Below are 26,323 nucleotides of genomic sequence, written 5' to 3' on the forward strand. Positions count from 1 at the left end.
TTCCCCAGCGGCAGCTACAGAAGAAAAGAGAACCATCTGGTCCCAAGATTCCCGTCAATCAGAGGCAAGCCTGTGGGAAGGGGACTTCCTGCATCCCATCCCCAGGGACACGCTCAGTGTACTTGTGGGTGGGTTGGGGGGAGGGGATATGACTGGTGACAAGGTGCTCCTCCTTGCCTGGGATAGTCCCTGTCTGTGTCTGTGACCCTGGCGTAATTGCTAGGAGGCCGCCTCTCATTCTCAGATAGGTCCCACTTTGGACAAGTCCCCAGTTCCTGCACCCAGAACCCCACTCTTCCAGGCGTTAGAGTCTTGGTTTATCATCCCAGAGGACCTGTGTTCCAGGCTTCGACTTTCTTTTTTTTTCTCCTTTTTAGGGCTGCACCTGAGGCATATGTAAGTTCCCAGGCCAGGGGTCAAATCAGAGCTACAGCAGCTGGCCTACACCACAGCCACAGCAACGCAGGATCCGAGCTGCATCTGCGAGCTACACCACAGCTGACAGCAGTGCCGGATCCCCACGGAGTGAGGCTAGGGATTCAACCTGCATCCTCCTGGAAACTAGTTGGGTTCATTTCCACTGTGCCACAATGGGAAGTCAACTTTCTTTTTTGTCCTTTTTTTGTCTTTTTTAGGGCATATGGAAGTTCCCAGACCAGGGGGCGAAGTGGAGCTGTAGTTGCTGGCCTACGTCGCAGCAGCCGCAACGAGGGATCCTAAACCCACTGAGTGAGGCCAGGGATCGAACCAGCATCCTCATGGATACTAGTCAGATTTGTTACCACTGAGCCACACAGCAGAAATTCCTCTTTAATTTTTTTTTAATTAAAGTATAGTTGACTTGCAATGTTCTGTCAATTTCTGCTGTACAGGCTTCAACTTTCTGACTGTTCTCTTCTGTGAAGCGCAAATGCTGAGTCCAGTGTCACAGAGTTTTGAAAACTCAATGATGTAGCGCATATAACCTGTGTTGATCAGGCCAAGTGCCTGGCGTTCAGTGAGGACTTAAGTACGTTTTATTAACGAAGCGCTAACTCATTCTGATTTCAAGTGTCACTGATACTCTTGCTGCAGTTTGTCATTACGCATTTCCTTCATATTTTTATATCTGAAAGTTTTTATATCTTTCTTTCAAGAGTTAAGAATAGAGGCTGGGAACACAGGCCTCCCTTCTAGAAGACCGTAGTAACTTTACAGCCCCGGTTGGGTAAGAGCTTTACCCCGTGCAGCCGCGGTCTGCGTTTGATCTTTACAGCCGCCCGATGAAGGGCATACTAAGATCGCCCCGGTTCTGTTTTGGGGGAAACCGCGGCCCGGCGCGGCGGGAAAGGACTGGTCGAGGTCCCGGGAGGAGCGGAGGGAGGTGCTCACGGGCGGCCCCTGCGCTGTGCATTTTCCGCGTCCTCCAGCAGAGGGGCCGGCCGGCGGGCTCGGCATCCCGCATAATAGCTGCTTTGATGCTGGCGGCGGGGCGGGGAGGGGAGGGGAGGGGGGGGAGGCGGGCCGGGAGTGTCCGGCCGCCCGCGCCATCCCTCCGCCCCTCGGTCCCGCCGCCACACGCCGCGGGAGCTCGGACCAGGCGCCTGTCCCTCCTCCTCGTCCCTCGCCGCGGCCGCGAAGCCCCGAGCCGGCGGGAGCGCGGTGCACACCATGTCGGTCGCGCTCAGCAACAGGTTCCAAGGTAGGCACCGCTGTTCCCCCGCCCCCGCTGTCCCGCGCCCCTGCCCCGTCCCCCGTCTGGCGTCCCGCGCCCCCTGGCCGGTCCCCGACGTCTCCCGCCCGCCACCTGTGCGCACCGGGCGGTCCGCGGGGTCTGCGGCGCGCGGAAGCGGGCGCGGGCGAGCGCACGCGGCCCGGGGAGACCCCAGCTTCCCGGGCCGCCTCTTTGTCTCCTCCAGGAGGGAAAGCGTTCGGCTTGCTCAAAGCCCGGCAGGAGAGGAGGCTGGCCGAGATCAACAGGGTAAGCGCGCGCCGCCGCCTTCGCTTTTCCAACTCCGCCGCCGCCCAGGGCAGCTTGCCAGGGGCCCCCAAAGCTCCCAGCGCCCGGCGTGTCCCACCTCTGTCTGCGTTCGCCTGCGGCGAACTCAGCCGCTCTTCTTCCCCCCGGGCTTCCCCCAATTTCCTCCCTCCAGCTCTGTGCCTCCAGGTAGGTCCCCCTCCACCCCCTCCATCACCCTCCGGTCTCGGGTTGCAAGTTGTTACGCTTAGACCAGGGAGGTAGGGCCCTTCCAGGAGCTCTGATGCCCGCCCCGCCCTCCCACCCACCCCGGACTCCCCAGGAGCCCGCGGGGACCAGCTGCAGGAACTTGGCCTGGGAAGGACCCCTGATGTCTCTGGGGAGTCCCCAGTTTTCCAGCGAGGAAGAGAAGAGAAGCCCAGAGAGGCAAGGTGCCTGGCCTGAGATGGCACAGCAAGTCCAGGCTGCTGTTAGAACCCTGGGCCCCCAGATTCATCTGCCAGGGCTCTCTCCACCACCGAAAGTGGTGGCCTCTTGCCTGCCTGCCCCAGTCCCCAGTCCCCCCAACTCCTTCTCACTTCAGCTTTTAGGAAAGGTTGCCTTAGAGACTGGGTGCCTTTCATCCTGATCCTAGTGAATTTCTATAAAGAAATCCTTCCCGCTGTTGTGAGACACACAATGGGACTTCACAGACCTTTGCGAAGACTATTTAAATTCTAGAAGATAAGGAACAGTGTCAGGGTCTGCCTGGATTGGCCAAAACTCAAAGGCAGCAAGGTATAGAAGACCTCTTCTCAGATCCGGTCTCCATCATGTACCAGCTCTGTGATCTCCGGCGAGGAAGTCTGGTCACCTAGCTGGGTCACTGCAGGGGCTCCATGAGGGAGGCCAGGTAGTATACTTGGTCCAGCGCCTGGCACGAGAGGAGACCTCCCTGGATTCCTTCCTGAGGGGGATGTCTCCAGATTCCTCCTAACTGGTTGCAGAGGCGTGCCCACTGAAACAAGGCTGGACACTGCCCCTGCTGGCTTCCCCGGGATACCGGGCACCCGAGCCCAGCTCAAGAGTCCGGAAGTGGGCAGCTGGTGAGGGGCAGCAGGGTCCTGGTAGAGGCTGTATGGAGGCGGGTCCAGGGGCTGCAGCGTACAGTGGTGGTGTTAAGTCTTGCTGGGGGCTCGCAGTCTTGATTCCCTCTTTGATTTTCTTGGACTGCCTAGAACCAGGCAGCTTGCCTGATTTCATTCCACTGGCTATAGGAATCCAGAGGGCTCTGGGGACCCCAGAGTGATAAACGCTGGCCCCTTCCTTGCCATCCTTACCTTGCCTCGTGGTGCCATCTTGAGCACAGCTGAAAGGGAGCCTGGACGTCTGGCTGGGACTGTCAGGGGTCCAGGCTACCGGGCTCCCTCCCAGTTCACTCTGCAGCCAGCCTAGTCTTGGTCTTGGCTGCTTTTGCCCTCTGGACGGGAGCCTGGAACCCTGACCTCATACAGTCCCCTGGGCTGCTCAGCCGGCCAGGTTCCAAGCCAGTTGAATCCACCCACAGCCAGAGGACCCTGAGCTGAGACAGCTGGGGATGGGGTAGAGGTGACTAGTTGGACAGAGCAAAGGAAGGAGAGTGTGTGGGACTTTCCATGCCAGCCCTGCCCTCGGGGGGTGGGGGCAGGGTTATGTGGGGAGGTGTGCTAAGCCAGCTTTGACCCAGAAAGGGGAGGGGCTGTGGCTCTCAGGGACCAGTCTGGACCATGCTGAGACTGGGGAAGGGGAACAAGAGGGGCTGTGTCTAACCACCTCAGGACCCCAGTGCTCAGAGAGGGCAAGCAGTGGGCCAAGGTCACACAGAAGCCAGTGGCAGCGCTTCCGGTCTAGCGTCCTTTCCCTGCCTGGATGCTACTCTGAGCTCGACTGCGTGAGCCCAGGCTGCTCTAGGGCTGCTGGGACCCGAGCTCTGGGCTCCTGGAGGAAGGAGGCTCCAGGATCAAACTGGAAGCTTGAGCTGTTTCCCGGCACAGGTGGCCCCACTGGAGTCTAGAGTCGTAGGGGGTGCTCACTGGCTCTGTGACCTTGGGCGAGCCACTTGAGATAATAGTAGGTTCGCTGTGATTTTTCAGCAGAGATAATCTATGCAAAAGTACAGGAGCGCTGACTGCTGTCGTGATTGTTATCATTGATTTGTTTGGAGCTTAAAGGTGGAAACCCAGGGCCAAGGTTTGAGATGGGCTGGCTGCTCAGCTTGGACCAGACCCCTGTGTCAGGCAGAATCTTATCTTCTGCTGCCTGAAATGGGAGCAGTGTCCCCTGCTCTGCTCTAAGTCCCTATAACAATCAGTGGAGGTAGGAGTTCCTGCTGTGGTGCCACAGATGGGCGGCATCTCTGGAGTCCTGGGACACAGGTTCGATCCCCAGCCTGGCACAGTGGGTTAAGGATCCAGCGTTGCCACAGTTGTGGCGTGGGTCGCAACTGTGGCTCAGACCTGATCACGGGCCTGGGAACTCCATATGCCCTGGGGTGGCCAAAAAAGAAAAAACAAACAACCAACATTAGTGGAGGTGAATAGACCGAAGCTTCTTGCAGACTCTGAGGGTCACTGTGTTTGAGAGTCTGGGTCAGTTTCACTCATGGCCACAGCGGAAGTTCTCTGGGGTCGGCAGCTTCTAGAGGGGACCATGCTGGCAGCCTGGATGGCCTCCCTTGGGGTGCAGCATCACTGCCTCACTGGAGCGGGGCTTCTGGGGGCTGGGCTGAGCAGAAGCCGGAAGGCGTAAAGGACACGGCTCAGTGACTCACTGCATATGTTTGGGCACCGCTGTGGCTGCTGCCTGGGGCAGAGCCCAGCCTGGCTTCGAGCTCTGGGGGCCTCTATGGGCCAACAGTTCCTCTGGGGCCTTTCTCCCTGCCCTGGGGTGGGCCAGCTTCCAGGGGGCAGCAGGGGAGCTCCGCCTTGGCTATTGTTATTATAAAGGATTCTGGAGTCAAAATAGGAGACTTGGGTGGACCTAGGGGTCCCAGGAGAGCTGTATGAAAATGCCCTTTTTTGGGGGTTCACTCTAGTTGTTGCTGTCATTTTCTGAGCACTTGGCATGTGCCAAGCAGTGTGCCAGGCGTGCTTCAGACAGTATCTTGTTGGATACTTACTCCAACCCCGCGAGCATCTGTTCTGATTTTATAGGGAACGAGACCAAAGGGGCTGAGTAAATGCCTGGCTTTAAACAGCCACACTTGAACCCAATCTCTGAGCTTGATTGGGTCTCCTCTGTGGGCACCCACCCCACCTCTGTGCTGTGTGTGCGCGCGTGTGCATGCGTTCTCTGCGCTACTGGAGCAGGCAGGACCAGCGCGGGCCTCCTACTCCCCCTGCATAGCTGACATTCCCTGCTCCCTGATGGCATGGCAGGTGACCCCGGGCCAGCCAGATCCAGCCTTATATGGCAATGGGACAAATTCTCTCTGGCTTCCCACAAGGTCAGTGGGAAGCAGTGGGGCTGGGTGGGCGCCTCTCAAAGTGCCTTTAGCCTTGGGATGGAGCAGGAGCCTGGAGGATGGGGACGCTGTGGCTTTTGCAGTGGCCAGAGGCCAGGGTCTTGAGCAAAATGACATGCGTGGTGCCTTTGCTCTGGGCTCAGCGCTTGACATGCTTCGTCGCACTGACTTCTCTCAGTGGAATGCTCGGTACACGGATACGCAGCAAGAATCTGTAAACACCCCAGGACGCAGGGATTATGAGGCCTCCCATTTTAGAGATGAGGAAACAGAGGCTCAGCCAGGTGAAGTCACGCAGCCAGGAAGTGGCAGAGCCGGGATTCTGTCTCCAGTCACTGCCCACAGCCTGCCCTGGCCCCTGCCCACCAGGTGGCCGTGGCCTCTCTGTGACACAGGCCTCTCTTGCTTATGTGGATAAGGATCTCTGGCTACTGTCCCGCCCTCTCAGCCCTCCTGGGTCGAATGAAGGGCACTCAGCGTTCCCTGTCGCATTTTGGCGCCTTATTTATTTCACAACCCATGTGCCATCTGTGCTGGGAAGACGTGGGCGCAGCAGACTGGGTATCCTTGCCCAGAGCTGGGGGAAGGGTACTTGTCCCCGGTCCCTGCCCCAGAAGCGGGGGACCCCTGAGACCTGACCCGGGCACTTCTCAGGTGTGTCTCTTTTCCTGTGTACTGGCAGTGCCGCCCTGTCTCTGCCCAGGTGAATGTGCCCAGCTGGCATCGCCAGGCACCCATCTCTCTTGCTCTTCCTTAATATATTATAAGGGAGATGGTGATAAGCAGCCACGTGAGCCCCCCGAGGATCCAGTGTCCGCACAGGGCCAGCCAGTCTTGACCTCGGTGCGGCCATGTCACGGGAAGCTAGAGATGGAATTTCTGCAGAGTCTGCTTCATTTGTGTAGTCGGTGGGTGTTTTTCTTCAGCTGCCCCATCTACTGGGGAGGACGCAGTGTCCGGATGAGGCCTCAGGGCTGCCGTGGGGAATGTGAGCCTGTTGTCCACGTGGGTGCACGTTACAGGCTCCTGCTACACCACAGGCACGGAGGCTGGGCGTCTGTGGCCTGGTTCTGGCCCTTTAAGAGCCTCTGGGTTGCATCAGAGGCCACAGGGCCGGGCACGGTGTTGCCTGTCCTTGGGGTTTTTGCCCAGGGCTTCAGCCACCAGCACCTTGGATGGCTTCCAAGATAGTAATATCCGCCTGCTTCAAAATTCTGCTGCAGCTGATACCTAAAGATGAGCCTGGAGGGCCAGGAGCAAGCATCCGTGAGCAGGTGCTAGAGGTACCATCCCAGAAAGAGAGTTAAGCCGAGGTGGGGCCGGGGAAAGTGGGCTGGTGGCGAGGATCCAGAGGCCAGGACACAGCTGGGGCTGCCAGCCTGTGCTTGTTTGCGAAAGAGCCTCTCCTGAGTGTGAGTGCTTGGACAGGGCTCCTGAGGGGTAGAGGAGGCTTCTGATGTGCATGGGAGGTTGTGGGTGACCCAGAGAGACAGCCGTGGCTGTGACCTGGTACAGCTGGAGCCACCATCCTCTGGGGCTGAGATGGGCGCCTTCTGACCCCGTGGATGACCCGTCACTGCCAGCTCGGCCAGGTGTCCAAGGACCAGAGGGTCCAGGCTCACCAGGAGGACTTCGGGGGACAATAGGGACAAAGAAAACTGTGGCTGGGTCTTCTGTACCCTTCCTGTGCTCAGTGTGGCTTGAGTTTGGGCCATGCAAACACATGGTGATAATTGCTACCCCTTAGGGAAGCATCCCAGGAGCCAGATTCTTTCTGCAGTTAGCTTATTGACTCTTTATATCAACCCAATGAGGAGGTTCTGTCATTAGGCTTCCAATTTACAGAGGAGGAAACAGAGGCCCAGAGGAGTCAAGCAAGTTGTCCAGGGCCACGGAGCAAGTAGTTGCTGGAGCTGGGATTTGAACCCAGGCAGGCCAACTCAACCTTCCTGCCCCATCCCTCTCTGCCTTCGGGCCCTGTACTTGGAGGAAAGATGATTTTCTCAAAACCTTGCCCTCTGGGGCCTCTGTTTCCCCAGCTGTTGAACCAAGAGGACAGGCTGGATGCTCTGAGGTGTCCCTTCTGGGTTCTGAGACTGGGTGGCTGTCATAACAGCTCTGCCACCACCCCAGGCCTGGCCCTGGGGACACTGGCTTGAGGAGTGACCCGCCTGGTTCACAGCTTCCTGTTTTTGAGCCTGGGCTCCTCCCTGCTTGCTTTTTCTGGCTCTTTGCCAGGAACTGACCAGGCCACCAAAGCCTCTAGCCTTGCCCCTCTGCTCGTCACTTGTCACTCTCAGAGCCCAGGGGTCCCCGTATCGCTCATAGCCAGAGGCCCTGACAGCAGTTTCTACAGCACGACAAATGTGCCTTTGGGGACAGTGGGCTGGAGTTGTGGGGGGACTAGTGTAAACCATCCATGCACACCCCACCCCCTTAGGGGGCTAGAGAGTGGTTCCCAGGCTTCTGGAATAACCCTCTGCAGCTGCCCAAGAAGAAAGATAACTCCCAGTATTGACTTTCTTTGCCCAGAAACCTGTGGCCGGGCCTTGTTTGTGGGCAGGGAGGGAGCTGGGATGGTGAAGGGAGCTAGGCCTTGAATTGTTAAAATGCTGCGCTCTTCAGGAAGTTGAGCCACCTGTCTGGGCCTCGGTTGTCCCATCTGTCAAATGGGGATCCCCAGAAAGGGGAAAGAGGAATCAGGAAACTGGGGGAAGGGCTTTCCTTCCTAATCTGTTCAATAGTCAATGGCATCTGAAGGATGAGCTCTGGGGGTTATAAGTGGATCGGACATATGTAAACATTAGACAATAATAGTAATAAATAGCTAACATTTATTTAACATTTACTGCGTGCCAGGCCCTGCATTTAGCACTTTACACGCATACTTACTTACATGGTATAATTCTCAGGACAGGCCTATGAGGTAGATGTTTTGATCCTTCCTACAGATGCGGAAACTGAGACACAGACAGATGAGGTCATTTTTGCACAGCCCTCGGTGTGTTCAAACCTCCGCATTCTGGCTCCAGCTTGCCCTCTTCTTTTGTTTTTTCTTCCAAACATCTGGCGTGACCTCTAGCTCCATCCCCTCTGCCTGGGGGTGCACATTTAGGGCAGCCTTGAGTACTGGAGCCTGGACAGACAAGGTACCTGCCCAGTGGGCGTGGCTGTGCTGCAGTGGGCGTGGCTGGGCAAGGATATGGGGGATGGACGCCCGGAGGGAAGAAGCTGTGGGCTGTGCTCGAGCAGGAGCAGGAACCGAGAATCCAAAGCTCGGAGGTGGGTTGGGAGCTGGCAGCTGAGAAGGGAGCTCCTGTTCCTGCCACCCGGCTGCCAAAGGTGTGGTCCACCCAGCTGCCCCAAGCCTGGAGTCAGCAAGGGCTGGCGACCCACGCATGAGCTGGTCAGCTGCTTCTCCCACCCCTGGTCACTCTGTGGCTCAAGCATTTGTCACTTTTGGCTCTAAGGAAAAATGCGATTCCAAGCTGAGTCCTCTCCAGCCTCGGTCACACGCATACACAGATGCCTTTGCAAAGCTGCCTTTCCATGTCAGGGGAAGAGTGGAGAAAGCGACGGGGGCTGAGTGGCAGTCTTCTCTGTTTACTCAATGTTTATCGAGCACCTACTAGATGCTGAGCACTTCTGGGTGCTAGGCATTCATGGGGCAGAGACAGTAAACACATCCTCCTAGAACCTGTGACCAAGGACCTGCATCCTCCCAGCATCCTTCCAAAACCCACTTCCTTGGGTCACTCCTACTCCTGGCTGTGTGCACAGAGGGAACTCCAGCAGCCTGTGCCATGGAGTTTAACCCCAGCTCGGCCACTTGCTAGCTGTGCTGCCTTGATGAGTCAGTTGTTTATCCTGAGTCTCAATTCATTGACCTTTTTTTTTTTTTTTTGCTTTTTAGGGTTGCACCCGCGGCATATGGAGGTTCCCAGGCTCGGGGTCTAATCAGAGCTGTAGCTGCCCACCTACACCACAGCCACAGCAACGCAGGACCCGAGCCTGTGTCTGTGACCTACCCCCCAGCTCACGACAATGCTGGATCCTTAATCCACTCAAGCGAAGCCAGGGATCGAACCCGAAACCTCATGGTTCCTAGTTGGATTCATTTCCGCTGTGTCGCGACAGGAGCTCCGAGCAAATATTTATTGAGTACCTACTACGTGGAACCTACCAGGGGGAGACCGGTAATGGACAACACCCTCAATAAGCAATTACAGGCTGCCGTGTGGATTTGATCCCTGGCCACAGGCGTGGTCAAAATAATAATAATAATTAGCAGTTACATCATCGATTGTGTTAGGAAATGGCTCACCGCTTGAAATATAAGGTGTTATTTTAAGGTGGATTGAAAGTGGAGGCAGGGACTCCGGTGGGCAGAGTGGACAGAGTGGCCTCGCTGGGAGGGTGACAGTTGAGTAAAGACTTGAAGGACGGGACATGCAGATATGTGCGCCCCAGGTGGGGACACAGCTGGAGCCACAGTCCCAAGTTGAGAGTATGTCTGGCATGGGAGGGGCAGAGAAGGGAGGCCAGTGTTGCTGAGGCACCCTCCCCAGGGGCGAGGGGTGGGGAGCCGGGGGACACACGTGAAATAGCGTGTTAGATGGTGATCAGTGCCTGGCCCAAGGTCAGGTCCACGGAGGGGTGTGGTTATTAAGCTCTCTACCCATCCAGGCTGAGCTCTTATCTGTGTTTGTCTGTGTCTGCTTTGCCTCCAAGACCAGGGAGCCGTCCTACCCTTGAACCCTATCTGCCCGGATCCCTAGAGGTGGTCAGTGTATAATTACAGACAGGTTCCCGTGCAGGATTTCTAGGCAGGGGCGTTAGGACGGCTTCCAGGTTTCTGCCCAGAAGTTCCCAGATGTTGGGCTTTGCCTGTGCTCTTCTGCCTCCCTAGAAAGGTTTTCCAGTTCCTAACATGGTAAAGTGAAGGGAGCATAGGACAATGTGGGAAGCTGGATGTAGGCTGAATGGATTCCACTTAATTCTGAGATGGTGAGCCTCCTACTTTTAAAAACATCCTTTCCTGATATTGAACTCATGGCACCAGTCAATGGGCATTATTTAAAGTCTTTTTTAAGGCTGCGCTTGTGGCATATTATTAGAGCCGTAGCTCCTAAAATCCTCATTGCCTTTTGCTCCCTAAAAAGCAAAAAAGGAAAAAAAGAAAAAAAAGAAAGAAAGAAAGAGATCATGCATTGAATTACAAACACTTATTTACATGGAGTGTTCCAAAATTTGGAATTATTTATTTATTTTTAATTTTGTTGTTGTTGTTGTTGCTATTTCTTGGGCCGCTCCCGCTGCATATGGAGGTTCCCAGGCTAGGGGCTGAATTGGAGCTGTACCCACCGGCCTATGCCAGAGCCACAGCAATGCCAGATCCGAGCCGCGTCTGCAACCTACACCACAGCTCACGGCAACGCCGGGTCGTTAACCCACTGAGCAAGGGCAGGGACCGAACCCGCAACCTCATGGTTCCTAGTCGGATTCGTTAACCACTGCGCCACGACGGGAACTCCCAAAATTTGGAATTAGAAAACATTTTAAGCCCCTCAGAATTAATTTGTAAGACTTTTTTTTTTTTTTTTTTTTGGTTTTTTAGGGCTGAACCTGTGGCATATGGAAGTTCCCAGGCTAGGGGTCAAATCAGAGCTGCAGCTGCCAGCCTGTGCCACAGCCACAGCAACTCAAGGTCCCAGCCTCATCTGCAACCTACCCCACAGCTCACAGCAACGCCAGTTCCTTAACCCACTGAGCAAGGCCAGGACTCGAACCCACAACCTCATGGTTCCTAGTCGGATTCGTTAACCACTGAGCCGTGATGGGAACTCCTCCTTTTTATAACAGGAGTTGGCATGGTTATAATAGCGAAAACATTCAAGAGAATGGCAGAAACCCCAAGGTCAGCGTAAGGATTACAATCTCTGGGAAGGAAAAGAGATGGATTAGGGAGGAGAAGCAGAGGCCTCCAGACTGGGTGTTAGTTAAACCTAGGTAACATTTAACATCATTTCATTTTATTTATTTACCTGTTTTTTTGGCATGTGGAAGTTCCTGGGCCAGGGATTGAACCTAATCCGTAGCAACAACCGGAACCCCTGCGGTGACAAGCCTGGATCCTTAACCTGCTGCGCCCTGAGAGGACTTCTAATGTCCTTGTAAACAGGGACTTCCTGTAATTTTAGAATAAGGACCTCGTCTTACTCGCCTTGGTCTCACTGCTTCCTTGATGCCTAGAACAGCGCAGTGTACTCTGTGGTCCCTCAAAAATTGCCGAAGGAATGGAGGCGTCATGGCCACGTCCAGCTGGAAAACAAGATCCGGGGTGGGGTGAGAGGATGTGCAGAATCTGGTGCCGGGACGGGAACACACCCTCTGCTCCTTCTTCCGAATGTAGGTCCTAAGGCCACCTGAAGTTTAGCAACAAGGGAGTTCCCGTGTGGTGCAGCAGAAACAAATCCGAATGGTATCCATGAGGATGTGGGTTCGATCCCTGGCCTGGCTCAGTGCGTCAGGGATCCAGCGTTGCCATGAGCTGTGGTGTAGATCACAGATGCGGCTTGGATCCCGTGTTGCTGTGGCTGTGGTGTAGGCTCGGCAGCTACAGCTCTGATTCAACCCCTAGCCTGGGAACTTCTATATGCCATGGGTACGGCCCTAAAAAGAAAGAAAGAAAGAGAAAAAAAAAAAAAAAAAAAAAAAAGGATGAGAACAAGGCAGGTAAAATACCTGCCACTACACCTGGCTTAGCAGGTGCTTACTAATTGTTAGGGGTTTTTTTTTTGCCTGGAGGTTCCCAGGCTAGGGGTCGAATCAGAGCTGTAGCTGCCGGCCTACACCAGGGCCACAGCAACTCGGGATCCGAGCCGAATCTGCAATCTACACCACAGCTCACGGCAACGCCAGATCCTTAACCCACTGATCAAGGCCAGGGATCGAACCTGCAACCTCATGGTTCCTAGTCAGATTCGTTAACCACTGAGCCACAATGGGACTCCTAGCTTTTTTGTTTTAGAGCCAGATGAGTCCTTGCAAATGCCCATCTTTTTTTTTTTTAAGGCCACACCTGCGGCATGTGGCAGTTCCCAGGCTAGGGGTCGAATCCGAGCCACAGCTTGCCCACTGATCCTTAACCCACTGAGCAAGGCCAGGGATTGAACCCCCATCCTGACGGACACTGTGTCGGGTTCTTAACCCACTGAGCCATAACGGGAAGTCCTATCTGCCCATTTTTAGGTGTCAGGGTTAAAGATGCAGGCTCTAAGTCAGTCAGAGCTGTGTGGAAGTTCTGGCTCTGTGAACCTCAGTTTCTTTTTTTTTTTTTTTTTTTTTTTTTTGTCTTTTGTTGTTGTTGCTATCTCTTGGGCCGCTTCCGCGGCATATGGAGGTTCCCAGGCTAGGGGTTGAATCGAAGCTGTAGCCACCGGCCTACACCAGAGCCACAGCAACGCGGGATCCGAGCCGCGTCTGCAACCTACACCACAGCTCACGGCAACGCCAGATCGTTAACCCACTGAGCAAGGGCAGGGACCGAACCCGCGACCTCATGGTTCCTAGTCGGATTCGTTAACCACTGCGCCACGACGGGAACTCCCAGTTTCTTGATCTGTAAAATGGGAGTAATAACAGTTGCTACCTCTTGGGCCCCCTGAAAGATCAGGTTGGGTCACGTGGGAAAGTGCTTCATTAAGGGGCTGCTCTCCCATCCCAACCTGGACTCGAGTCCCTCTAAGGGGAGGGTGGACCCTGTCCTACAGGTGAGGACCCAGGTGAGAGGACAGGTGACCTCTCATATGTGCAGTGATTTTCTGGCCAGAGAGAAACTGTGACCCCTGCTGTTTATTGAGCTGCCAAGACTCATACATATACTCTCCTTAGCTTCTCATACAAACTCTGGAAGAAGCTATGATCATTATACCCATTTGGCAGATAAAGGAATAGAGATTCAAAGAGGAGTTCCCAGGTGGCCTAGTGGTTAAGGACCTGGCATTGTCACTGCCTTGGCTCTGGTCACTGCTGTGGCTTGGGTTTGATCCCTGGCCCAGGAATTTCCACATGCCTTGGGCGAGGCAAAAAAAAAAAAAAAAAAAAAAAAATTTCAAAGAGGAATCCATTTGCTCAGAGTCACATACCTAAGAGGTTAATGCTGGAACCAAGCGGCTGTCTTTAGGGCTCATGGCTTCATGGATCCTGGAGCTGGGGTGCCCTGGGCGGGGGGGAGCCCAGATCCCTGTGCCCATAAATCAGCCTGAAGATATTCCATCTTCCAGAGCAGAACCTCTGGCCCCACCCTGAGCTGCTGAGCAAACTTCCCACCCACAGGGTGGGCTCTGCAGGTCTGCCTCTGCCGGTTGACAGGAGGCCAGGACCAACACCGTAGCCTTGTGCCCTGCCCGGCCACCTGGCGGGCGAGGAGAGGTGGCCCTGTGTACAGGTGAGGTCTGCCTGCTGACTCCTTGCTCAGCGCCGTCCTCTCTCCCCTGTAGGAGTTTCTCTGTGACCAGAAGTACAGTGATGAAGAGAACCTGCCGGAAAAGCTCGCGGCCTTCAAAGGTGAGCTAGGAGAGCCGGATGTGCCTCAGCCCCTCCCACAGGGCCAGCGGCACCCCTCTTTCATCCAGAGCATCTCTCTTCCTGGCTGTACCAGTCAGGGGGCGCAGGCCCCTCAGCCCTCGCCTGCAGGCCCTGGCCTGCCCCTGCCCCTCGATCCCCTCCGGCTGCCCGGCAGGGCTCAGGTTGGCTCCTGCCCACCGCTGCCCGGGCCCTGCTGGCTCCCGGGGCCCCAGCACACAATCGGCTCTTTGTAGCAGCCGTTGCCTCTCCCCCTCCACCGTGGAGCGTCTCGGGGGCCCCTGCAGAGAATGGACGTTTGTGTCGCCACAGTGGGGCAGGGGGCAGAGTTTCTGCCCATTGAATCCCGGCAGCACGGGATGAAAAGAAAACAGGGCCCGGGAGCCCGCGGGGAGGGGGCGGCATAAAGGTCCCTCTGTTCCGGGCCCTGGCACTTGGTTCCCAGCCAGCGGCTCAAAAGCAGAGTTCCTGTGCACATAAGGAGCGGGACAGACCCACCTTTCCTGCCGGGGGAATGCACTCGGGGTGCAGGAGCCCGGGCACACTGGGGACCACAGGAACATCCTCCGAGCCGCGCATCCCCACCAGGGTCTTGGCAGCATGGGCATCCTGCCTGTTCCAGGGCCAAGAACCTGCTGGTGCTCTTCGGACCACTTACAGCTTAACTCCCCTTAGACAGGACACCCGTGGCTCAGCATTTGCTGAGCGCTGACCTTGTGGTCAGCTGCGATCTCCCTGCAAGATCCCAATCAAGCTGGGAGGGAGATGGTGCAATTAGCTTACAGATGAAGCAACTCAGGCTCAGAGAGGGCAGGTCATCTGCCTGGGGTCACACAGCTCACTTATGGCCGAGGTGGGGCTTGAATCCATGTTGATCTCACTCCAAAGCCCCTGCTTTTTTTTTTTTTTTTTTTTTTTTTTTTTTTTTTTTTTTGGTTTTTAAAGCTGCACCTGCAGCATATGGAGGTTCCCAGGCCAGGAGTCCAGTCAGAGGTGTAGCTCCCAGCCTACACTACAGCCACAGCAACACTGGATCAGAGCCATGTCTGCAACCTACACCACAGCTCACGGCAACACTGGATCCTTAACCCACTGAGCAAGGCCAGGGATCGAACCTGCGCCCTCATGGATGCTAGTCAGATTCATTAACCGTTGAGCCACGATGGGAACTCTCCGAAGCCCCTGCTCTTAACTGTTACACAACAGTGCTTTTTACAAAAGAGAGGAAGGAAAGAAGGCAGGAAGGAGAAATGAAGACACCCCCCACCCCACACCTGTCCCCTGCCTGATCCCTCTGCCCCTCCCCTTCCCTGTGCAAAGGAGGAGCGGCCAGTCCATTCCCTTCCTGCTGGATACCAACAGGGTCACTCTTCAGCGGGGGCTCTGAGAGGGGACAGAGGTCTCAGGGGTCTAATGTCTTCTTTGGGATGTAGGATTGGGTCCATCCTGGGACCACAGGACGTTACCTTGGAAGTGAAGGCACCGCCCAGGTTTCAAGTCATCCACTCATTTGATCTTATGAGGCACTGGGCCCTTTGGGGCCTGGGGACACGTCAGGGAACACTCGGGGTGGCCGCTGTCCAAAGGAGCCCTTGTCTTCATGGGGGAGGGCGGTGCAGGGAGCAAGGAAGTAGGAAGCCGGTCAGATGGTAGTAGGTGCTTTGTGGGGGTGACGGGGTCCAGTGAGAAAGGCTGGGGGAACACTTCAGGCGGAGGGGGCAAGGCTGCAGCAGGAGCAGGGGGACAGGCCAGGAGCAGCACGACCGAGGAGGGAGTGGAGGGGATGGTGGGAGGCGCAGAGGCTTGTGAAGGAGCCTCAGGGGTCTCGGGGAGGACCTCAGCTTTCTCACGATGGCTGCTCCGCGCAGAATAGACCCTGAGGGGCCCACTCGCCCGTGGCACGGGTGACCGGCCCAAGGCCACATGACTTGCGGGTCCTGCCTGTCACTGCTCTGTGTCTTGCTCATTTCTCGCTGTGGGAGGTCCCCTGGACCCCCGGGACCAGGGAGGTTTAGCTTAGAGTCTGTGTGTGAAGTTTGCAGGGTGGGTCTGTGTCCCCCGGGGCCCTGTGTGTGCCATTGCGGTCAAGGGCTGGTCCGTGAACGTTTCTCCTGAAAGAGCCTCAGATTCTCAGTGGTGCCCATGACTCCCGAAAAGGTTCAGAGCTCCAGGGTCATCTTTTTTTTCTTTTCTTTTCTTTTTAGGGCCACACTCACAGCATATGGAGGTTCCCAAGCTAGGGGTCGAATCGGAACTATAGCTGCTGGCCTAGCCACTATCACAGCAACACAGGATCTGAGCCGTGTCTGTGACACCTACACCACAGCTCACAGGAACGCTGGATCCTTCACCCACTGAGCAAGGCCAGGGATCGAACCTGCATCCTCATGGATAGTAGTCGGGTTCCTTAACCACTGAGCCACGACGGGAACTCCTCTAGGAACTTCTTAAATTAGGGGTTCCCACACTGGGCTGCCCATCAGAATCACCCGAGATACTCTGAACACACACCAATTACTGCCCCCAACCCCCTCCCCCGCCAGCTTCCCAACCCCCCCCTTCCCAAACCCCCAGAGCGGTATCTCCAGGGCCAGGCATTGATTCTAGTCACTTCGCAGCCGATTCAGACACAGCCAGCCCGTACTGGTAGGGACTTGGGAGGAAGCAGCTGCCCTCGGCAGAGGGTCAGACCCTTTGGGTGAGGGTCTCGAGTGGGATGAGGCAATGGCTGAAATGACAGGACCTGTGTCAAAACTCCCCCAGGGTGAGGGAGGCGTGGGCTTCCTGAGGACACAGGCGGGTGTCACAGGAGAGTCATGGGGACCCTGCCTCAGAGCTAATGCCGGTGTTTGCTCTGTGATTTCCAGAGAAGTACATGGAGTTTGACCTGAACAATGAGGGCGAGATCGGTGAGTGAGGCCTCGAGTGTGCTGGGGGGGTTGGGGGGGGGGTTGGGGGGTGAGTGTCCACCGAGCCTTGTGGACCCACCTGTATGGGTGAGGGGCATGGGGGCTTCTCATAAGTGTGACAGACCCCCACTGGAGCTTTACCAAGGTGACCTTGAGCCCATCTGCCCTCTACCCTGGATCCCCTGCCCCCCAAGTCTTCCTGATGCTTCCCTCCCCCCACCCCCTGCCCACACCCCAGCCTCCTGTCCCAGGTGCTCCCAGGACTCAACAGCCCAGGGCTGAGATGCTCAGGCTGCTGCCGGGCTGGCCCAGGGGGCCGGTGTTTCCTTTGTCCCCAAGCCTGTCCTTCCATTTGAACACTGTCCCGCAGGTGACAAGTGACTTCCATGGACATTGGTTCTCTCCTCCAACAGACCTTTATTGTGTCCTGCCGTCCAGGCACTGAGAGTGACAAATGCCTGCTCTGTGCCACGTATGTGCAAGACCGTGCCCTGGAGTTCCCGTTGTGGCTCAGCGGTAACAAACCCAACTAGTATCCATGAGGATGTGGGTTCAATCCCTGGCCTCGCTCAGTGGGTTAAGGATCCAGCGTTGCTGTGGCTGTGACGTAGGCTGGCAGCCGCAGCTCTAACTCAGTCCCTAGCCTGGGAAGCTCCATATGCTGCAGGTGTAGCCCTAAAAGGCAAACAAACAAACAAACAAACCCCCCAAAAACCCATGCCTTGATTTTTACCAGTAATGCTATGACATGGTCAAGGCTGGTTCACTTGTTCCCATTGGACAGATGAGGAAACCGAGGCCCAGGAAAGAGAAATGACTTGTTTGGGGCATGTGTTCATTAAGTGGCAGGTCAGGGTCCAGAGCGCAGCCTGCAGTTCCTAGTAGGTTCTCCCTCTAGCATTTCTCTCCTTCCTCTGTCTTCTCTTGTTTTTCTGCTTTTTGAATGTTTGCATCCTTTTTTTTCTTTAGAAAAAAAAATTGGGGGTTATCAAACGAATACATTAACACCCTAAAACGTCTTGGAAAATACAACAAAGCACAAAGACAGGGATACATCTCCCCACAATCCCGCCTTCCAGAAATAACTTCGAGAAAACATTTTGGTTTCTGTCCTTCTAGTCTGCGTTCTAATCACAAACGCCGTTTTAGAACCTACTTTAAAAAAAAATACTGTCTTGTTAGTATTTTGACATATGATTAACTTTTTTGAAATAGAATTAATGGCTACATAATATTCCATTGTGAGGACGGACGAGAATGTCTTAGTCTCGTCCATGGAGACCGTGTCCGGTTCTAACTGTGATTGATAATCCTGTGACAAACGGCTTTGTATATGAATCGTTGTCCTCATTTTGCTGATTATTTGTGGTTTTTTTTTTTTTGTCTTTTTGCCTTGTCTAGGGCCACTCCCACAGCACATGGAGGTTCCCAGGCTAGGGGTCGAATCGGAGCTGTAGCCACCAGCCTACGCCAGAGCCACAGCAACACGGGATCCGAGCTGCATCTGCAACCTACACCACAGCTCACGGCAATGCCGGATCCTTAACCCACTGAGCCAGACCAGGGATTGAACCCGCCACCTCATGGTTCCTAGTCGGATTCGTTAACCACTGAGCCACAACGGGAACTCCTATGATTATTTGTTTAGAGTAAATCAGCAATTAGACATTCTGGGTCAAAAGCTTTTGAAGCATCTTGCCAAATCGCCTTCCAGAAAGGTCTTGCCAGTTTAGAGTCTGGCCAGTGGTGAGGGGGAGACCTTTCGCTTCTTCCTGTAGAGGGCTGCCCAGCTTTCTTTGAAATGTCCTGGACATCTTGGCACCTAGGCATCTGGCACCAGTCCTGCCCGCCCAGCCTCTCGGGTGAGCTGGCCCACCACTCCCCTGGCCCTAAACTTGGCCCTCTGCCCCACCCCCACTCCAGCCCATTGTTCATGGAACAATCTGAAGGAAATTGCCTCAGATCTTGGGAGCCCAGAGGTCAGAGGTAGCAGTAGAGTGACTTTGGTGCCTCCCTGGTTTTCCTTGAATTTTGCTCTTTTGTTGGTTTTCCTGCTCCTCGGGGTATTTTTGGCACCTTCTCCCTTACAGGGAGGTGGAGCCCAGGACTGCGGGGTGGGGGTGGCAGGTGGGGAGACGCTGGCACTGGGCGCCTAGGAGAGCAACTTCCGATGCCTGGGTCAGGCCGATCCCTGATCCCACCTCACTGGGCCATGGCTTTTGGGGTAGCTGAAGCCATGGGCAAAAGCAAGGCTGAGTTACTGGGCACTTGTTGTGTGCCAGGTGCTTCTGGTCCATCCTCATTTTATTTTGTATTTTTATTTATTTATTGATGTTCCCAGGCCAGGGATCAGATCTGAGCCACAGTTGAGACCTAAGCCGCAGCTTCAGCAATGCCAGATCCTCAATCCACTGTGCCATGCTGGGGATTGAACTGGTGTCCCAGCACTCCCAAGACTGCTGATCCCATTGTGCCACAGTGGGAAGCCCCATCCTCTCTCTCTCTCTTTTTTTTTTTCCTTTGCTTTTTAGGGCTGCACTTGCAGCGTGTGGAAGTTCCCAGGCTAGGGGTCAAATTGGAGCTGCAGCTGCCAGCCTACACCACAGCCACAGCAACGTAGGATCCAAGCCACAGCTCATGGCAACGCCAGATCCCTAACCCACTGAGTGAGGCCAGGGATTGAACCCACATCCTCATGAATACTAGTCAGATTCATTACCGCTGAGCCACGACGGGAACTCCCCCATCCTCATTTTAAGTGATCCCACTGACCTATCTTATCACTGATGGGAGTAGGGGTTCAGAGAGGTTAAGTAGTTTGCCCCAGGTCCCACAGCCAAGAATAGCAGAGCTGGCTTCCACCCCAAGTCTGTCTGACTTCAGAAGCCCACATCCCTGGGCGTTCCTGTCGTGGCGCAGTTGTTAATGAATCCGACTAGGAACCATGAGGTGGCGGGTTCAATCCCTGGCCTTGCTCAGTGGGTTAAGGATCCAGCGTTGCCGTGAGCTGTGGTGTAGGTTGCAGACGCGGCTCAGATCCTGTGTTGCTGTGGCTCTGGCTGGTGGCTACAGCTCCGATTCGACCCCTAGCCTGGGAACACTCCATATGCTGCAGAAGCAGCCCTAGAAAAGGCAAAAAAGAAAAAAAAAAAAAAAAAAAAAGAAAAGAAAGAAGCCCACATCCCTAACCACTGGTCCATCCTGCCTCTGAAGAGAGGCGGGGGGGGCGGGCTCATTCTCCCCGGAGGAGAAGGGCCACTGACCGAAGCCTCCGGGGAGGGGCTCTCCTGCCGGGCTTCTTCTGGGCATGGGGTGCTGGAGGGGAGCGTGGCCAGCTTCCCAGGGGGCCCAGCAGCCCGTCTGCACTCAACAGAGCTGCTTTGCCTCCGGCAGACCTGATGTCTTTAAAGAGGATGATGGAGAAGCTCGGGGTCCCCAAGACCCACCTGGAGATGAAGAAGATGATCTCGGAGGTGACCGGTGGGGGCAGCGACACCATCTCCTACAGAGACTTTGTGAACATGATGCTGGGAAAACGGTCCGCTGTCCTCAAGCTGTGAGTACCCCCCGCCTCCCCCGGGGCCTCTAGAGCCAAGTCATTGTGTGTGAAGAGGCCCCTGCCAGGAGGTAATTCACTGTGTGGCCAGCTGGGCATGATTCTTAATTTCGCTCACTCGATTTTCTTAGCTGGCCAATGGTCACGTTAACTCGCAGGAGAGATTAGGCTGTAGCAGAACGTGGTAGACTCAGCACTGGGGAAGTGGCATCCGTGTCGGTGACAGTGACGGTAAAGGCACCAATGAAACGTTCTGAGCCTCTGTTTCCGCCTCAAGTCAAAAACCGGCTTAGAGTTTCTGCTTCGGCATAGTGGGTTAAGGATCTGGCTTGTTTGTGTGGAGGTGCTGGTCTGATCCCTGGCCTGGTGCAGTGGGTTAAGGATCTGGCTTTGAGGCAGCTGCATGTAGGTTGCAGCTCTGGCTCGGATTCCATCCCTGGTCTGGGAACTTCCATAAGCCTTGGGTGCAGCCTAAAAAAACAACAATAGGAGTTCCCATTGTGGCTCAGGGGTTAACGAATCCGACCAGGAACCATGAGGTGGCGGGTTCGATCCCTGGCCTTGCTCAGTGGGTTAAGGATCCGGCATTGCCGTGAGCTGTGGTGTAGGTCGCAGACGCAGCTCGGCTCCTGTGTTGCTGTGGCTCTGGCGTAGGCTGGTGGCTACAGCTCCAATTTGACCCCTAGCCTGGGAACCTCCATATGCTGCGGGAGCAGCCCAAGAAATGGCAAAAAGACAAAACAACAACAAAAACCGGTTCTAAAGGGAGGTAGCATGGAGTTTCCCGGTGGCCTAACAGTTAAGGACTTAGTGTTGTCACTGCTGTGGCTCGGGTTGCTGCTCTGGCATAGGTTTGATCCCTGGCCCGGGAACTTGTGTATGCCTCGGGCCTGGCCAAAAAATACATAGAAAAAAGGAGGTGGCGTCCAAGTCCTGATGCTATTTCTTTTTTTTTTTTTTTTGTCTTTTTGTCTTTTTTGTTGTTGTTGTTGTTGTTGCTATCTCTTGGGCCGCTTCCGTGGCATATGGAGGTTCCCAGGCTAGGGGTTGAATCGGAGCTGTAGCCACCGGCCTACGCCAGAGCCACAGCAACGCGGGATCCGAGCCGCGTCTGCAACCTACACCACAGCTCACGGCAACGCCGGATCCTTAACCCACTGAGCAAGGGCAGGGACCGAACCCCCAACCTCATGGTTCCTAGTCGGATTCGTTAACCACTGCGCCACGACGGGAACTCCTCCTGATGCTATTTCTTATTACTGAAATGACTTGGGCAAACTGCTTTCAGCCCCTGAGCCTCCGTTCCTTCACCTGTAAGATAGAGAGAATCATAAATACCCTGCATGTTGTCCTGAGGGTTAATGAGATAACGCATATGAAGGGTCTAGCCCAGTACCTGGCTGATGGCAACCACCTGGTATGCGGCGGCCCCAAATCACATCTCATGGGTATTTCTGTGCTAGAGAGCAGCAGAGACATTCCTTGGAGAGTCTCACAGTATTTGTTCACGCTGTCACCGACACTCACTCGGCTTTCATGAAACAAGATCAACTTTTTTTTTTCCTTTTTCAGGGCTGCACCTGCGGCATATGGAAGGTCCCAGGCTAGGGGTTGCATCAGAGCTGCAGCTGCCGGCCTGCACCACAGTTCATGGCAATGCTTCACTGAACGAGGCCAGGAATTGAACCTGCATCCTCATGGATACTGAGTTCGTTTCTGCTGCGCCACAATGAGAACTCCTCTTTTTTTTTTAATTTTTGAACTTTTTTCTAAAATTGAAGTGTAGTTGATTTACAATATCGTGTTAGTTTCAGGTATACAGCAAAGCAATTCAGTTATACATATATTTTTTTCAGATTCTTTTCCATTATAGGTTATAAGAAGATATTGAATATAGTTCCCCGTGCCTTACAGTAAATCCTTGTTGTTTATCTATTTTATATGCAGTGGTGTGTAAGACTAACTTTTTCAAAGGTACACATGTAAAATACGCCTGTCTCATTTTACAACGGCTGAAGCTGGGCGATCTGCTTGGGAGCCTGCAGTTCGGGCTGGTCGGAGAATTTAGTGTGTCGTGGGAGGGGGCAGGAGGGGCGGTGGCAAAACCATCCAGGTCAGATCACGCTGCACCTGAGAGGCCGGGTTGGTAGCAATGAGAGTGACAATGCTATTCACATGACACCTAAGATTTAGTGGACATTTCCTGGGTATTGAGCACTAGCCTGTGTGTTGACTCCTTAGATTTATCATTCATTAATTCAGCAAATTATTTATTGAGCACCCCCTATGAGAATAAGCACCACTTAGGCTTGGTGCTGGGGACACGTGTATTGTTTACATTCTTTTTCTTTTTGGCTGTGTCTTGGGGATATGGATGTTCCTGGGCCAGGATCAAACCCACACCACAGGAGTTCCTACTGTGGTGCAGTGGTTTAAGGATCTGGCATTGTCTTTTATTTTTTTGTCTTTTGTCTTTTTTTTTTTGTTGTTGTTGTTGTTGTTGTTGTTGCTATTTCTTGGTCCGCTCCCGCGGCATATGGAGGTTCCCAGGCTAGGGGTTGAATCGGAGCTGTAGCCACCGGCCTACACCAGAGCCACAACAACGCAGGATCCGAGCCGCGTCTGCAACCTACGCCACAGCTCACGGCAACGCCGGATGGGTAACCCACTGAGCAAGGGCAGGGACCGAACCCGCAACCTCATGGTTCCTAGTCGGATTCGTTAACCACTGCGCCACGACGGGAACTCCTTTTTTTTTTTTTTTTTTTGTCTTTTGTCTTTTTTTTTTTGTTGTTGTTGTAGGCATTGTCTTTTGCAGCAGGCTTGGGTCACTGCTGAGGTTCAGGTTTTATCCCTGGTCGGGTGCAATGAGTTAAGGAGCCGGTGTTGCTGCAGCTGTGGCATAGGTCACAGCTGTGGCTTGGATTCAATCCCTGGTCTAGGAAGTTCCATATGCTGTAGGTGTGGCCAAAGAAACAAACAGAACCCCAGCAGTGACAACACTGACTCCTTACCCGCCAGGCCACCAGGGAACTCTGAATTGTTTACATTCTAATGGAAGGAGACAGACAAAAGCAAAACAAAACAGGAGTTCCCATTGTGGCACAGCGGAAATGAATCTGACTAGGAACCTTGAGGTTGTAGGTTCGATCCCTGGCCTCGCTCAGTGGATTAAGGATCTGGCATGGCTGTGGCTGTGGTGTAATCTGGTGGCTGTAGCTCCAATTAGATCCCTAGCCTGGGAACCTCCATATGCCGTGGGCGAGGCCCTAAAAAGCAAAAAACAAAATGAAACAAAACAAAATTCCAAAACACAAGATTTCAATAGTATGTATGGTACAAAGAAAAATCAGGTGGGCAAGAGGAGCAGAGAGTGGTGGGATAGCGGGCAGGGGGATCTCATTGTGACAGTGACATTTGACCAGAGCCCTGAGTAAGGGAGATGTGAAGAGATGAGCCATGTGAAGTCCAGGGGAGAGCATTCCAGGCAGAGGAAGTGGCAAGTGCAAAGGTCCTGTGGCAGAATTGTGCTTTTGTGCTCAAAGAATAGCACAGAGGCCAGTGTGCCTGGAGTTCAGGGTACAAAGGATGAGTCTGCAGAGATGGGCAGGGGCCAGGTGATGTGGGGCTTGCAGTCCAAGGTTGCTATAGCATTTTTTTTTTTTTTTTTTTTTTTTTGCCATTTCTAGGGCCACTCCCACAGCTTATGGAGGTTCCCAGGCTACGGGTCTAATTGGAGCTGTAGCCGCCAGCCCACACCAGGGCCACAGCAACTCGGGATCCGAGCTGCATCTGCAACCTACACCACAGCTCACGGCAATGCCGGATCCTTAACCCACTGAGCAAGGCTAGGGATCGAACCTGCAACCTCATGGTTCCTGGTCGGATTCGTTAACCGCTGAGCCACGACGGGAACTCCTACTATAGCATTTTGTACTAATGTGTAAGGGTGGCATTGGAGTACTCTAAGCTAGGAGCTGACTTTTAAAAGGCCCCTCCGACTGTGGTGAGGGCAAGAGTGATAGCAGGTAGGCCAGTAGTAGGAGGCTTGGGCACTTGTGCAAATAAGAAACGAGGTGGAGAGGAGTTCCCCCTGTGGCAAAGCAGAAACAAATCCGATAGTATGCATGAGGATGTGAGTTCGATTCCTGGCTTCCTTTGGTGGGTTGGGGATCTGGCGTTTCCGTGAGCTGTGGTGTAGATCACAGACATGGCTTGGATCCCATGTTGCTGTGGCTGTGGTGTAGACTGGCAGCTGCAGTTGTGATTTGATCCCTAGCCCAGGACCTTCCATATGCTGTAGGCACAGCCCTGAAAAAGGAGAAAAAAAATTTTAAAAACCCCAAGAAACCAAAAAAAAAAAAAAAAAAAAAAAAAAAAATCAGGCTGTTCCCCTGTGGTACAGTGGGTTAAGGATCTGGTGTTGTCACTGTAGCAGCTTGGGTCTCTGCTGTGGTGCAGGTTCTATCCCTGGCCTTGGAACTTCCATGTGCTGCAGGGGCCGCAAATAAAAAAAAATAAAAATAAAAATAAAAAATAAAAGAAGAACGAAATGAGGCTGCAGCGGAGGTGGGCAGGAGCTGTTGGAACCGGGAGTGATTTGGGAGGTAGAGCTGGAAGGATTGCTCAAACGCTCAGATGTGAGGTTTAAAGGAAAAGGAGTCTGCTGGTCTGGCTTCTGAGTTCACCGAGGAACGCTGCTGTTGGCTTTGAGCAAAGAGCAGCGGGGAAGGTGGGAGTCGAGCCCAGGTTTTGCTGTGTTGAATGGGAAGTGCCCCTAGACATCCAGGGGGAGAGGTTGAGGAGGGAGCTGGATGTGCAGATCTGGAGCCCACAGGTGAGCCCCTGGTGGGCTGTCCCACTTCGGATGGGATTCACAGCTAAGAAGAGCCCACCCAGGGAGTGGCTGCACTGTCGCCTGGCACAGCTCCAGGATGTCAGTGCTTTCATCATCCCCGCTTTCAGCTGGAAATGCTGAGCATCGGTGGACTCGAGTGTCTTGCTTGGGTCCCCAAAGGAAGGAGTAGGGCTGGGATTCAAATCCAGGCAGTTTGCCCCCAGAGCCCACCCTTTGAGCTCCCATCCTCCGCTCGCCAGGCTTCACTCTCAGAGCAGTGGGAGGTTTTTGAAGATCCGAAGGAGTTTTGAGCAGAACCATGGCCTAGCCTAGGTCTGCCTCCTCCAGGCAGCGTGGCCTGGGCAAGGAGCATGAGCAGAAGTCAGAAGTCTGGGGTCTCGTCCTGCCTCGACTCTGAGGAGTCACGTTGCTCCTTAGCGCCTCAGTGTTCTCCTCTGTAAAATGGGACAAGCAGCCTCTCTCACGGAGCTGTCACCCCGGGCTTTTGGGAAAATCTCGCTAGAGAGTGGATGCGAGGGCGAGATGCTAGGGCCAGGAGGGTCTTTTTCTGGACAAGGAAGGAGTCCTAATTCTGCTTTTTGTTTTTTGTTTTTTTTCCATCTCCAAACCAGAGTCATGATGTTTGAAGGAAAAGCCAACGAGAGCAGCCCCAAGCCAGTTGGCCCCCTCCAGAGAGAGACATTGCCAGCCTGCCCTGAGGACGCCCCGCCTGGACCTGCCCCGCCCTCCCCTCTCCTCTTCCTCCCCTCTGACCTCGCCGCCCTTCTCGGCTCATTCCGATGTGTCTTGTGTGTTGTGTTTGGTCGTTGTGCCTTTGTTGGCTTGTTTTTTCATCAACAGAATCAGTGATCTCTTTGTAAAGCACAAATCATCTGCCTTAAGGGGGCTCTGCCCTCTCTTCCCTCCGTCTCCCCTCCCTGTGCAGAAGGGCTGACATTAAACCAAAAACTGGAGGGGGCGAGGCCAGGACGGGGTG

General features: G+C 54.3%; 1 protein-coding gene across 1 annotated transcript; it reads left to right on the plus strand.

Moving 5' to 3' along the window:
* Nucleotides 1,549–26,157, plus strand: AIF1L (allograft inflammatory factor 1 like). The gene is given in 7 exon segments (XM_003353688.4): nt 1,549–1,681; nt 1,899–1,960; nt 13,940–14,006; nt 16,892–16,933; nt 20,327–20,489; nt 25,959–26,005; nt 26,008–26,157. Coding segments are annotated over 7 exon segments (450 nt in total). The 5' UTR covers nt 1,549–1,650; the 3' UTR covers nt 26,046–26,157.

This window comes from Sus scrofa, chromosome 1, assembly GCF_000003025.6.
Source record: "Sus scrofa isolate TJ Tabasco breed Duroc chromosome 1, Sscrofa11.1, whole genome shotgun sequence".
NCBI lineage: Eukaryota > Metazoa > Chordata > Mammalia > Artiodactyla > Suidae > Sus > Sus scrofa.